This window comes from Papaver somniferum, chromosome 1, assembly GCF_003573695.1.
Source record: "Papaver somniferum cultivar HN1 chromosome 1, ASM357369v1, whole genome shotgun sequence".
NCBI lineage: Eukaryota > Viridiplantae > Streptophyta > Magnoliopsida > Ranunculales > Papaveraceae > Papaver > Papaver somniferum.
Window position 1 is genome coordinate 158099820 of NC_039358.1, and position 13299 is coordinate 158113118.

General features: G+C 39.0%; 2 protein-coding genes across 2 annotated transcripts; one reads left to right on the forward strand and one right to left on the reverse strand.

The window, feature by feature from the left end:
- Positions 1–846: 846 nt before the first annotated feature.
- Positions 847–2352, reverse strand: LOC113352779. The gene is made up of 3 exons (XM_026596556.1): positions 2165–2352; positions 1648–2030; positions 847–1529 (listed from the first exon to the last, which is right to left on the reverse strand). Exons 1-3 carry the CDS (start codon positions 2350–2352, stop codon positions 847–849), a joined length of 1254 nt encoding a protein of 417 aa, XP_026452341.1.
- Positions 2353–5310: 2958 nt separating this feature from the next.
- Positions 5311–10770, forward strand: LOC113305491 (universal stress protein PHOS32-like). Its single transcript, XM_026554522.1, has 2 exons — positions 5311–6198; positions 10509–10770. The coding sequence occupies exon 1, from the start codon at positions 5465–5467 to the stop codon at positions 6179–6181; it is 717 nt and encodes a 238-aa protein (XP_026410307.1). The 5' UTR covers positions 5311–5464; the 3' UTR covers positions 6182–6198; positions 10509–10770.
- The last annotated feature ends 2529 nt before the right edge of the window (positions 10771–13299 follow it).

The window sequence follows — 13299 nt, forward strand, 5'->3', positions numbered from 1 at the left end:
CAATTTTCAAAGTGATTGAAACTTGTCATGACTTTCGTCACTAGGTACAGATGAACTTGGTTAAAGCGAAAGCTTACCAACACATATTTCGAGAAATAGATAGGCGAGATAAACTCGGCTCGAAATACCAAATGTGTATAATCTAAGTCTATATAGCAAAACGACTTTTGTCTCAAGATAGGAGATAAATATATTTTTGAGTGATAGATAAGTTCAACTCTCCACATACCTTTTAGTCGATGAAGATCCACCGGTTCCTTGAGTAGTCCTTCGTCTTGTATGATGATTGCCATGAAGTTCTTGAGCTCAACTACACTTTCTATCCTAATCCGAGGCCTTATCTATAGTAGACTAGAAATCAAGACTTATGGTTTTGATCACCAACATTGACAAACATGCTTGAGATAGCAACGCATGCGAGTTCGACCGAGCAATGCTCTAACAGTACCCTCGCCTTTTCAATTGCTATTTGTGACCGCCCTCATTGATCTTCGTTCCTAACATGCTGGGGACCATGCTAGGATCAATACTTTTGGGAGAATCCAGTCTTGCATGCTTGGTGAAGAAGCTCTCATGCCCCTTTGATTTTTTATTTGTAGCCCATTCTCTCTTGTCCCTTCGTTTGTTTTCACTTCTTTCGGTGTTGATTCTGAGCTCAGACGCATTGCATTCACGAGCTGCGGCTTGATCTCCTTTAATCTCTCTTTCACCCGCAGGCGCTGGGAATCGCAAAAGTTGATGGTAGGTTGATGCCACTCCCTTGAGACGACGGACCTAATATCTTCCGATGATGGCGTTGTAAGGAGACGGAGCGTATACGACACTGAACCTGGTGATTACCCGCAGTCACCCGACTTTGACTTCTAAGATTATTGCTCCCTTGAGTTTGGAGACAGATCCGTTGAAACCATAAATTACGTAGTTGGAGCTAGTTAGCCTGTCATCCGGGTATTCCATCTTCTTGTAAGCATCATAGAATAAGACGTTGAGCGAACTTCCCCCGTCTATCAGGATCCTTGAGACATTGAACTCATCCACTGGGAGGGTTAAGACGAGTGGATCATTGTGGGTCTTGATATCCCGGTCTACATCTTCGGTCAAGAAGATTAGCGGTGTGGCCATCCAATCATCCCATGGTTCCGCTACTCTGCCACTGATTTTGAAAATTTCATGATGCATGACCCTTTTGCGCGCTCTTCGGTTAATATCTTCTACCATAAACGACTCTGCTTCTACGACGTGCGATATGGAGTTAACATATGTACGTCCTTCGGTGAGTCGGACCAGCTTGTCTACAACAATCGTTGTAGTGGTCGTGGTCGGGTCAATGGATTCTTTTAAGCTTCCTTCATTTATCATGTCCTGAATTGCATGTCTCAAATTCTTGCAGCGATCTGTGGTGTGCCCATAGAATGCATGGTACTCACAGTAGTCCTTATTGTTCTTAACTTTATCAGGTTGTTGACCCTTAGAGAACGACCAATTGAAGTTGGGCCTATTCTGGATTTTCTTTAGGATTTGGTCTATGCCTTTATTCAACTTGGTGAAGACTAATGTCCTTGAAACGCTCTATCTTCCCGAGCAATCCGCGTTCATGGTGGGATCACTTATCGTCTCTCTGCTACTCAGGTTCCGCAGGTCGCTTACCCTTATCCTTTGCCGGTTCCACCGAGTGAGTGCGATGAGCAATATCCCCTTGACTTTTCCCGATGTTCCTGAGATTATCCCTTTGCATTTCTTCTAGATGGATGTACTTTGCTTGGATGATCCTGAGCTCCCCTTTTTTCTCTATGGGCGGATTGGTGCAAAACTCCTCAAATATTCGTGATTGTCTAGCGAGGCCGTACTTATAGCAGTTGAATACGACTATTGGGTCGACCTTTCCTATTGGCTGACAGATTTTTACCCATCGATCTGTGTATTCTCTCAACGTCTCGTTAGGGCCGATAAACAAGGTGAAAATTTTATCCATTCCTGTCTTAGCGTTCATGTTGTACATGTACGTTTCGCGGAAAATCTCTGTGAGTTGCCTGAAGGTATCGATGGAGTTGGGAGGTAGGATATGAAACTATGTCATCGCTGATAACTTCAGACTTGCCGGAAAATATATCTGCACATGACAACATCATTCGACTCCCAGTGCGCCATTGCGCGCGAGTAGTACCTCATATGAGCGGAAGGATCTCCGCTCCCGTCATAATAATTGAAAGTCGGTGGAGGGCATTTTGCTAGGATCGCTGGTGACATGATATAGTGAGTGAATGGGGTGGTTCGTGCTTCACGAATGACTTCCTCCAATCGAGCTTCTCCTCCTTGTTTGGACTTCAAGCAATTTAATTCTTCCCTTAGCATTTACATTTGGTCGAACATTTCTTTCATTCGAGTGTTCGAGGTGAAACCGGATCCTGCTGGTTGGTAAGATGGTCCCTCATGACTATCTAAGTCGTCGTCACGCTGCCTCATTGTTCGTAGCGGCGTGGGGGTGATGACCAAGTCTCTGTTATCGTTCCTCGTCTCACTTTGATCAACGACTTTAGATGCTCCTTCTTGGTCGGGTCGTTGGGGTCGTGATCCTTTAGCGTCATTTTTGACCATCAGCGTCTGATTTTCTTGAGTGGGGTATTATAATGCGTTCATGTACTATTTTTGGTTCTACAGTGCTTCTTTGAGCATTGCCGCCATTTGTATGGTTTAGCTAGATTGAACTGGAATTACACCTTTATTCTTATCTTGACGCTGCAACTTCTGCTCTTTCCATGGCTGCAACCTCTGCTCCTGCCGCTGTTGCTTCTTCTGCGGCCTTTCGGGCGGCGGTTTCTGCTGCTGCGATAGTTGCTTGGTCGGATCTCCTGGTGTACTGCCGTCGATGATGGTTTCCATGCGTGGTGAAGGAGGATCCCTTGTTAGGTTATTTTGTGCAGGAAAAGTTTCTCCAATTACTCCGGTGCGTGGGAATTCCCTCTCTAATGATTAATTCTAGGTTTGCGGTCCTTGGCGTAGATGTCGTGGGTGGGTTAGTCTCCCTCGTTTATTCTACGTTGGTGAGCGTTGTTGACCCTTGAGCCATCGCCAGAGCTTTTGCTGCTTTGTTGCTATTACCTTAGTCGCGAAAGCTTTAGCCGTGGCTGCTTTTGCGACTGCTGCTCTCACTTCCCTTTCCCGGATGGCTTTTTCTTTCATTGCCTTATCCTCTGCATGCCACTTTATTTGCTTCAGCTTTCCCTTTTGCAACCCTTTCAGAGGTTTCGCTCTGATCATCAGCAATTTTAAACTGATTCTTCGATGAATCCCGCGTATTGCGCTTTGAACTCTGTGGGACAATTTCTTTCGACTTCTCCATGTGTGACCTGAAAAACGACAATAGAAATCGCCAAAGCAATGACCTTCGCGTTTTCTGAAACAGTTGGTTAGTCGATCACATCCTAATATTCTCTCTCGTCCTTAAGAATAAAAGTAAAGATTTGGAGCCTTGCTCTGGGCTCATTTTTGTTTAAATAATGTCTCTTTAAAGACTTTTAAGAAGGGTTTTTTCGTAAGTCGAGAAACAAGATAGCGTAATGTGATCCAATACTTGAACCACTGCTCATAATTCGAATATCGTTGGCAGTTGGTCAAATGAATCTAAAGTTTGGGTTTTTCGTGAAACCAAGTGATGTCTATATCTTTCAGACGCGTAATATATATGATCTGCACGACTATCACCCAAGAAGCTTCCTTTTGGCTCCCCAAATTTTTTTGATTGTGATATTGATAAGTTACTATCGAGTAGTACCAGTATCTTCTCATTCAAATCAGATCTGATATCTCTATCATAAAAACATAGGATTTTTTGGTTTTTGTCTCATGCGTGAGCACGTTATGAAACGTAATCTCGTAATATAATTAGGTACCGTCCCCATTTTTGATGTTATTTGCTTAACACCATGGATCGTTTATTCAAGGGTGTTCATGACTACAATAAAGCAACTCTTATCTCCTCGAATCCCATTAGATCTGGAATTTGTACCATGACATTATCGAAAAATGTAAAGAAAGTACATATTCTTTGAAAAAAGGTTCTGAAGGGAAGATAGATCTTTTACCGATAACCCTCCCTATTTCTAGCGTCAAACTGTAACTGCTAAAAACCCAATTAATGGATCTAGCCAGGTACGCAGTACGCATCATTGAAATCCACGCTTGCGATTAATTTATCTAATCTACGTTATCGATTTCTACTTAGACACATCATCATGTTCATAATAAAGATGCAAGAAATGTAAATGTTGAATAAGTAAATGACGCAGGAGTATTTACATGGTTCAGCCGTAGTCTACATCCACGGGGTAAATGAGTTTGAGTTCTTATTATATGTGTTTGAGTGTTACAAAGTTCAATGAACTGATAAGCAAAGGAAAATACAAGTATCGGGTATCTCCCTTTCTCTAAGCCTAGCTCTCCTCTCCTACAAGACCAACCCCTTCTCATTTGACCAAGTTTGCTATTTACAGGCAAATGACATGGTCCCACCAGGTTCTTATCTAGTCGTTCATCGCTCATCGCTATCGTGTTAATCCTTCATTATGTCACGACTAGCGACTCTTCAAGACATCGATTTCCCTTGCCATCATGACACGTCGCTTGTACGGTTAAGTGGGGTAGTTGAACCCATTAAATGCTGAGTAGACTGCTCCTGCACGCGTGTAACGGCTCTTTACAGCTGGCACGCCACTTCAATAGCACGTGGAAGACTCCTAACCGCTCATTTGAATTCACCTCGTGAACTGCGAAAGCAACTCTTAAAAATGATCTCGTACTTCTGCTATAGGGTAACAATCTTGCTCCCGCCTTGAGATCATGCCACATATATGGTGATTATTTTGCAGTTACAAGGGGAAATACCTTGAATCTTTTATGTCGACGATCAACCGACTTTATTATTTCTTAAACCTTCAGTTTTTGTCTCTAGATTTTCCGCCACTATGTAATTTCTTTGTATTACCCGATTGAGCTATTTTGGAAGATAGGAGATTAGAGTTTTAGGTTTTTTATTTTTTTTTGTTCCTCGTTAGTTCAGTGAGTAAAAGAAAGAATGACGTGGCGCAAAATTAGAAGAGAAAGAATTACTTTGAAGAGGGGAGGTGGAGTTCACTCTTAACGTACGGGGTAGGGGGTCACACTCACCGCGCGGCCTGGAGCTCATATGACTTAGGATTTTGAAGGTTCTGGTGGGCATACTCTCCTGCCAAGTCTCCAAAAGTTCTCTTCTGAGCCCAATACCCGAAATAAACAAGTGCAGTGGATATGTTTGTCATTTACAACAAACAACATAATAGAGCTGTCTTTCTCAAAATCGATCTAAGTTACTTGCATTAATATATTCCGTTTCTCTCGAACAATCGCAAAGAACAAGTAATCAGAAAATCTTTGTTAATTTGTAGCACAAATCCAAACAATCCAGAGATTCAAATCGAAAACCCAGAAAATGATTCCACAACACATCAAGCCAGTATCAACAAGACCATCATCAGCAGCAACAGTGATTCAACCATCCTCACCTCGATTCCCCTTCTCATCAAACACACCAACCTCAACAGCAAACCGTCGTATCGCAATTGCTGTAGATCTAAGTGATGAAAGTGCTTATGCTGTAAAATGGGCAGTTCAAAATTACTTACGTCCTGGTGATGCTGTAATACTTTTACACGTACGACCAACAAGTGTTCTTTATGGTGCTGATTGGGGTTCAACAGATGTATCAATTACTGACACAGATGAAGAATCACAGCAGAAATTAGAATCTGATTTTGATGCTTTTACTAATACTAAAGCAACTGATTTAGCACAACCATTAGTTGAAGCATCAATCCCATTTAAGCTGCATATTGTGAAAGATCATGATATGAAAGAAAGACTTTGTTTGGAAGTTGAGAGATTAGGGTTAAGCACTGTGATTATGGGTAGTCGGGGATTTGGTGCTTCTAAAAGGAGTAGTAAAGGAAGACTTGGTAGTGTTAGTGATTATTGTGTTCATCATTGTGTTTGTCCTGTTGTTGTTGTTAGGTTTCCAGATGACAAAGAATCTGGGGATGGGGATGATGAAACTACAAAGGTGTCTCCTTTGGAAAAGGAGGTTGAGCTTCATCCTGTACCTGAGGAAGATCAGGAGTATCATGATGCCCCTGAGGAACAGAAAGCTTGAAGCTTTTTCCTGCTTAGGTATCTGTTTCTATCTCAATTATCTCCTTTAAAGTTATGGGTCTAATTTTTTGTTCTTGGATACATTAGGAATCTGATTTGGAGTTGATTCTTCAAATTAATTTATATTTAATACATTGGAATTTGATGGTTGTTGCCTTGGTTTTTGAATTTCTCTCTTGACATATGGAGTTTCAGTTGATTTTGTTGTGAGGATGAGATTTGTGAAAATAGATCAATTCTTTGGGTTCTCATTGTTGCTTCGCTTTGGATTGTGACTGAATTGTTAATGTAGTGGTCCAGGATTTACGTGTTTTAATTCGTCAAAAACACTAAATAGATACGAAACTGCTATCTCTTAAGTAGATACGCGAAGAAGGAATGGAAGGAGGAATCATGAGAGTGGTTTTTGAATGCATCATCTGCTAGAGCATGAACTGCACCGTTAGCTTCTTTCTCAATATAAGTGAATTGCACCAAATCAACTCTTATCTTCTTTAGTCTGATTTGGGAGATAAGAGGTCTTAACCTTTAAGGCATCACTTTCAGTTATAATATAGACCATATCCTGCACCTCTGCCATCTCACGGGCAAGAATAGTTGCCCACGTTTCAGCTTCAATTGGAGATTGAAGATTATGAAAACACGTACAACACCCATTAAAATCTGCACTAGGATCTCTGGCCACCATTGCACAAGCCCCTACATTCATAAGAAAAAGCTGCATGCACATTCAGCTTTCCGCAATTATCAACTAGAGGGATCCATCTCTTAGCAGCAACTTCATCTATACTGATAAACGTTAATCAGTAGTTAACATTCGATATTATGTGCTCAGTAGTTAACATTCGATATTATGTGCTCAATTGCTGGATCTTTGTTATTAAAAGTTTTACCTGGTCTCCCCATCCATTTTGCCTACAAAATACAGCTCCTCATCATAAACACAGAACAGTCATCTCCCTCTTGAGCCATCTTGATAAGATTTTTTTTACTGTAACATCCTGATTGAATCTACATCCCATAGAAGAATGAAAAAACACAGCTTTTGCAGTAGGGCACATAAGAAGTAATTGCTCCATTGTTTCAATTCCAGTTCCACGCAGACTATAATCCTTATTAAGATCTGAAACAAACTTGCTCATATAGACAAGATTGCAATCCCCTCATGCAGGATCCTCCAAATGAATATACGATCTTTAGGAACTAGATTCTGGACTTCCAAAAACCTTTTCCAACGGAAGTCTCCAGTATATATATTGCAGAGTGACACAGGGCCTATTGAGTTTTAAAGTTTTCATGAAGGCCATTGGCTATGTAGATGTGGTTTCTCATGTCAGGTTGTTATCGTGTGATTGTTATTTCATGGTTAAAAAAACGATTTTTGCCAAAGGTTGTACGTGCTACTGCTTGACTTGTTTTATGTTATGTTCTCCAAAGTTTGTTCTTGAGATATATAATTCTTATTGTCGCTTTTCTTAAGTGGGGTTTTTGGATTTTTGCCTAGTTTACAAATAGGCATTGCTCAGAGATTTGAGAAAGCATTGCCACTGTTAATTCCCATAGCTTGTGTTGTTATTGATTTCTATGCAGTTATAATTTCGTATTGTTTTTGTACTTTTGTTTTGATATCTAAATTTTTTGTTTTCACCAATGTGCCTCATGAAGAAGAAGAAATAATAGGATATATTCTCTTAGTTCAACATGTTGATACAGCATGTCTATTAGTTCTTCATGATTGTATATGCAGGGCAGTTTTGTTCATATGGTTTCTAGGAATTTAGATTACATTGCTAATGATTGTCTGGATGCTCCTCCCTTGGTAGATCCAGGGAGGAGTAAATAAAACTTTATCTGATATGAAAGCTTGGATAACTTCTGGTCCAGATGGATTCCACCCAGGCTTCTATTAAACACATCGGGATGTGTTGGGACTTGGCAAATATCTAAGATTGATGTCCCAATGCCTACTGATTTCTGGCCACTCAGCTTAAGGAATGCTACTTTTTTGCATGAGTTGCTTCATATTATGAAGACAACTAAAAGAAAATCAGCAGAAGTTGTCCAAATGTCTCAGACCTCGTAACTGCAGATGATTGTTTCTTGTTTTCATCTGCAAATTTTAATGGGGTAAATGCCTTGCAAGATGTTATGCCCATTTTTCATAATTCTTCTGGACAAGTTGTAAACTTTCAAAAGTCAGCCATATATGTTAGTTGTAATGTTCACAATATACACCGTAAACTTCTTGCTGGAATTCAAAATCGTTCTAAAATAGTTTGGGACATCTCTGTTTTTCCATAGAGCTAAGTCTTACTTTTAATACTCCACTATATAAGGTTTATAGTGAGTTCAGGGGGTGGAAATCCAAATTGCTCCCACAAGCAGGGACCACATTGTTGTAATCAGTTACAACCCAAGATTATAATGAGCTGATGCTTGATAAGTTTGATTGCCTACAAAGATGATTCTGCTGGAACAAACAGGGGCATAGTAGAGGTTTATATCTTTATTTATGGAAGAAACAGGGACAGAGTAAAGGTTTATATCTTTATTCATGGTGTTACATTGTTCCCCCTAAACAAAGTGTTGGTTTAGGAGACCACGCCATTACGATACTGCATTGCTTACTAAACTGGCTTGGCATTTTGTTTTGGCCCAAAATCCTAAAAGATGAGCATTTTCAGAACTCTCATCCTTTTAAATATACTAAAAAAGCATGTAAATCATGGTCTGGTATAGTATTACCAAAGGCCTGTATGTAACAAGAAGTAACCATGTTTGGGAATTCATGATTGTTCTACTGTAGATATGTGGAGTAATATATGGACATCGGACAGGAAATTGGCGGCAAGTAACAACTCTAGTTCCCCGTAAAGCCTTGTCAGTTCTTTCAGGATGGTCTGATAGCGATATTATATCGAGCATTAATTAATTCTGGTTATGCTTTCAAGTAGATAACTCTCCAGACTGAATTAGGTAGTTTGGGACTGAAAATGGACAACTTGCAGTCAATTTATCTCTAATGATTGTAGGAAATGTAATGATCTTATGTGGAGGGAACCTCTTGTTTGGAATTTTGATTGTTATTGTTGCCTTCTTTTTTGTGAACGTTTCTTTTGATGGCATTTGAGATTTGTCAAAACAGATGAATTCGTGAGTTCTTATTGCTGCTTTGCTTTGGATTATGAATGAAGTGTTAATGTAGTGGTTTAGGTGTTTTAATTCGTGAAATTTTGGCTCTCTTAGCCTTAGGTGTGTGTGATGGAAAAAAGGTGTTTGCTTATTGTTTTGCTGCATTAAGTTGTTTGTGATTTTTTTTCTCACCATTAGTTAGATATATGCATTTTGGTTATAATCATGTAATCCATGTTTCATGGCTGACCAAGTAAATATTTGTCAAAGGTTGTACTGCGTTGCTCCTTGAACTTTTCATTGGCTTGTTTTCTTTTATGATATTTACAGGATGTCCCTGAGATATATAATGTTATTGCTTGATGAAACTCTGTTTACATGGGTTAGGGGTTTTCTGAATGAGGCCTTGCTTAGAGACCTGAGACACCAGTGCCACTCATGACTTTCTTTTTTTATATGGATATAGGTGTTCATATTCCAATTTAATGCATAGCAAGTCCTTTTGAAATGATGTTGTAAAGTAACCGTTACTGAGATGCAATAAGCTTTCTTTCCCTTTTTCCAACGTAATAAAATGGGGTTAGCAGCAATTCATATACCTGGTAGAAAACATGTCATTATTCCGATGTTTTCGTTGATGCTACTCTAAGATTAGGAACTTGGGTATATTCTATTTTCAAAAATGCAGTTGGTTAATTGTCGGTGTCTCGGACTCATAGGTGACTCGTGGTTGAGATACTGGTGTTCTATGTGTCTTTGCCCTCCTTTGACTGTTTGGTACGTGATATGCGATCTGATCATAAGGCGATTATCTTTGAATACATTAGCAAAGGCTTGATCATTTTTGTGCGGCTGTGTCTTTGTCGCAGGAACAAAGTATTATCTATTCAAGTGATACATGTATCTCTAAGAGCTAGATTAAGTAAACAAAGTGGTCTGTAGTTTTTCCTGGTCTCTTCATTAAGTGTGATTGTTGTACTGCTTAAATTCTTCTGGAAAATGTTCTCCAGTAAGTTGTACATCCTTGAAAAATATCTGAAATAATTGAAGTTTCATATTTTGTCAAGTATCTCTACTTGCTCCTACTTACCTGATCAATTTCTGTGTTTGCTATTCTTGTTGAAAGAGTCTACTTGAATTTCATCTGACAAATATGCTGTTTGAGTGTATTAACTTTCTTGCCTTCTGTTTTGCAGAAGCCTAGATGTTGCAACTGAGTCAAATCGAGGCCAAGGAAGTTGAGATGTTTCTGACAAATGATGGAGAAGTTTCTGGAGTGGGTTTATGCAATGTAATTGAACACTTGTAGTTTTTATTGCTTTCTATTTCTGTCTCTACTTTTCTACTGTCCATCTACTTCCGTGTAACTGTCCTACTTGTGCTGTTGTTGGATGATAGATTATCAAATCTGTAATTCTGGAGTTGTTTTATATTATTATCTTCTAGTTGAATGCTGGTATCAACTTTGTTTATGGAACCACCAACAGCAACTAACTGAAATACAAGGGTGTATACTGGCTTCTATGGATGGGGAGGTGGGTTAAAAATAGGTCTCTGCAAATTTTAAGTCCTCCAGATCAATTCTCACCCTACAACGATGCGAGGGATTATCAAACGAGACGAAGTAACCAGAATGTAGCACGAGTTTTGTATTATTTGTAAATACCAGGGTTAAAATGATTCGATGAACTCCAGGAAAACCTGACGCCACAACCTTATTATTGTGTATATATGACAACTAAGTTCACCATTAACTCAAAAACAAAGAGGGACGGACTACGGAGGGAGGGGTGCATGTATAGGCCCCACTAAATTTGAAAAACGCCAAAATAGGATTGATGAGACTAATAACTCTAACCAAAGCCAAATATAAGCTTTCGTGCATGTCTTGTGAGTGCGAATTTATATGGCACCAATGAAATTGCCAAAGCCAACAGGGTTAAACCAACTCTCCGCCCATTTTGTTTGACCCCGATACTTATGTGTCCTGGTACCATCAACCATTGCTTCCAAAAAAAAAAAAAAAAAATTTTTTACTAATAACTAGAAAATAGACATGGAAAAGCTAAACTCATATAACAAAGGAAAAGATTGTTCTCAACAAAAGATTCCCATCGCTGCCCATACTCTAGCTGAGTATGCATTAAGCCACCAAAGACACCAAGATGATATCTCTGCTGTCTAATTTTTTTCTCTGTTTCCTTGTACGAGCAAGGATAAAAAAAAGGAAAACAAAAATAAGGATTGGGGTTGCTCCAGTTTTGTTCGAAACACCCACGAGGTTTCAAATGAAAGCTGCGTTCATTTCTCCCCCCATAGACGGCATTTTCACCTTAGATTTGGTTTGGGAAAAAAACGGTTTAGTCCAAAAACGCGTTAAAAAGTATAGATTAGTCCATCCCGAGTTAACTAGGTACAATTTAGTCCAAAAGATATTTAAAATACGAAAAATATACATATAACCTTCCTGATTTACAATTTAGTCCAAATATTTACAGTTTAGTCCAAAGTGACACGTGATGATGTCAGTAATTTTAAATAAAAAAAAAAAAACGATTTATCTTTCGAACGAGCACCTAGCTCAGCTGGTCATCCTCGTTCCCCAAAATTTCATGCGTCCCAGGAAGTCCCAGGTTCGAGCCCCCAATGGCGTAATATTGCAGAAATAACATGGAAGGTAGAGTTAGTTTGCCCCCCTTGTGACACAATCTCAGCCCCCATCCGCTTCGGCTCCTTTGGCTAGGTTACCCATGAGGCTCGCTGGTACGCTAGCACATCAACCTGTTCAATTAATATAGTAGTATGTCGTTGGAACTTAGCTTGTTAAGCTTCCAACTAGTTTCTTGTAATAGTCGTTATCCAATAATATAATAATATTCTTTCGAACCGTTTGTCTAAAATTTGCAAATTTTATATATTCGGAAAGCTCTTTTCGATATCTACGAAAAGAGTACCCATATGACTATATAATTTTCATTTTTTAAAAATCTTAGTTTACACTGGTGTAAAAACATGTTCATCTACAAAAATCCAGAAATTCCAAAGACAAGACAAGGTGCACCAGTTTGTACACCACATACAACCTGTCCATTGTTCTCCTCCGCGTTCTTAAACTCCGTCGAAAAGTACATAAACACATAACAAGCATGCTATTAAAATCATCTCATGATATCGAAAAACAACAACTTAAGATGGTGTAATCACACCTTAAGTTCCGCACCAGAGGCACTACTCATCTTCTCTAATCATCAAAGAGACGAATGCAAGTCAAATCTAGGCTCCAGGTAATGTTACGTTCAGAGGAATGCCAGTCATTATCTATCGCCTAATTTAGGCTTCCAATACTTCCAATAATAAATAGAATGACGAACAAAGAAGAGACTGCAGTTGTCGATATTAGACGACTTTTATACATTATCCAACAAACATTTGATCGCAGGGATGCAAACCAGCAAGCCAAACCAACCTCTTCTATTTTCTATGATCATTTTCACATTTATCACTTTACTCAAAATCTGTACACTCAATATTTACAATATCTTATGGATTGTTTTAAAATCTCAATCTTTGTTAAAAAAAATCTCCTCTGGTTAAAACCAAAACTTTTCAGAACCTAAAAAAATAAAGAAAGCAATAATGGGAGAGTAGTATTGCTATTAAGCAACCGAACATGCTCACCTAAAGAAGTTCTTGATTCAGTAGTACCAAGAAAATATTTTCAAATAAACTTTTAATGAAAGAAGTTTCTTATAATCAAAACATGTGTACAACTATGTACATGTTAACAGTCACCAGGTATACATAGTTGTACACATGTACTTTGAAGAGAACATGCAAACACCCACCGCCTTTTAAACAACACGCCTACTCAAAGGATGCGACTTTCCCAATATGTAAACCCTACATCATTCATGCAATATAAGTCGAGCCTACCATGCTTAATTACTAATTCTAGTTTCAAAGATTAAAAAACAAAAATGTGGTCAG

What these genes read in the sequence shown, in the direction of transcription:
- LOC113352779 (XM_026596556.1), bottom strand. Translation starts at nt 2,352, where the DNA reads ATGCTAAGGGAAGAATTAAATTGCTTGAAGTCCAAACAAGGAGGAGAA. An exon ending in GATCCTTCCGCTCATATGAG is followed by an intron (nt 2,031 to 2,164) that starts GTACTACTCGCG and finishes CGATACCTTCAG; the next exon opens with GCAACTCACAGAGATTTTCC. An exon ending in GGAACCGGCAAAGGATAAGG is followed by an intron (nt 1,530 to 1,647) that starts GTAAGCGACCTG and finishes AGTTGAATAAAG; the next exon opens with GCATAGACCAAATCCTAAAG.
- LOC113305491 (XM_026554522.1), top strand. Translation starts at nt 5,465, where the DNA reads ATGATTCCACAACACATCAAGCCAGTATCAACAAGACCATCATCAGCA.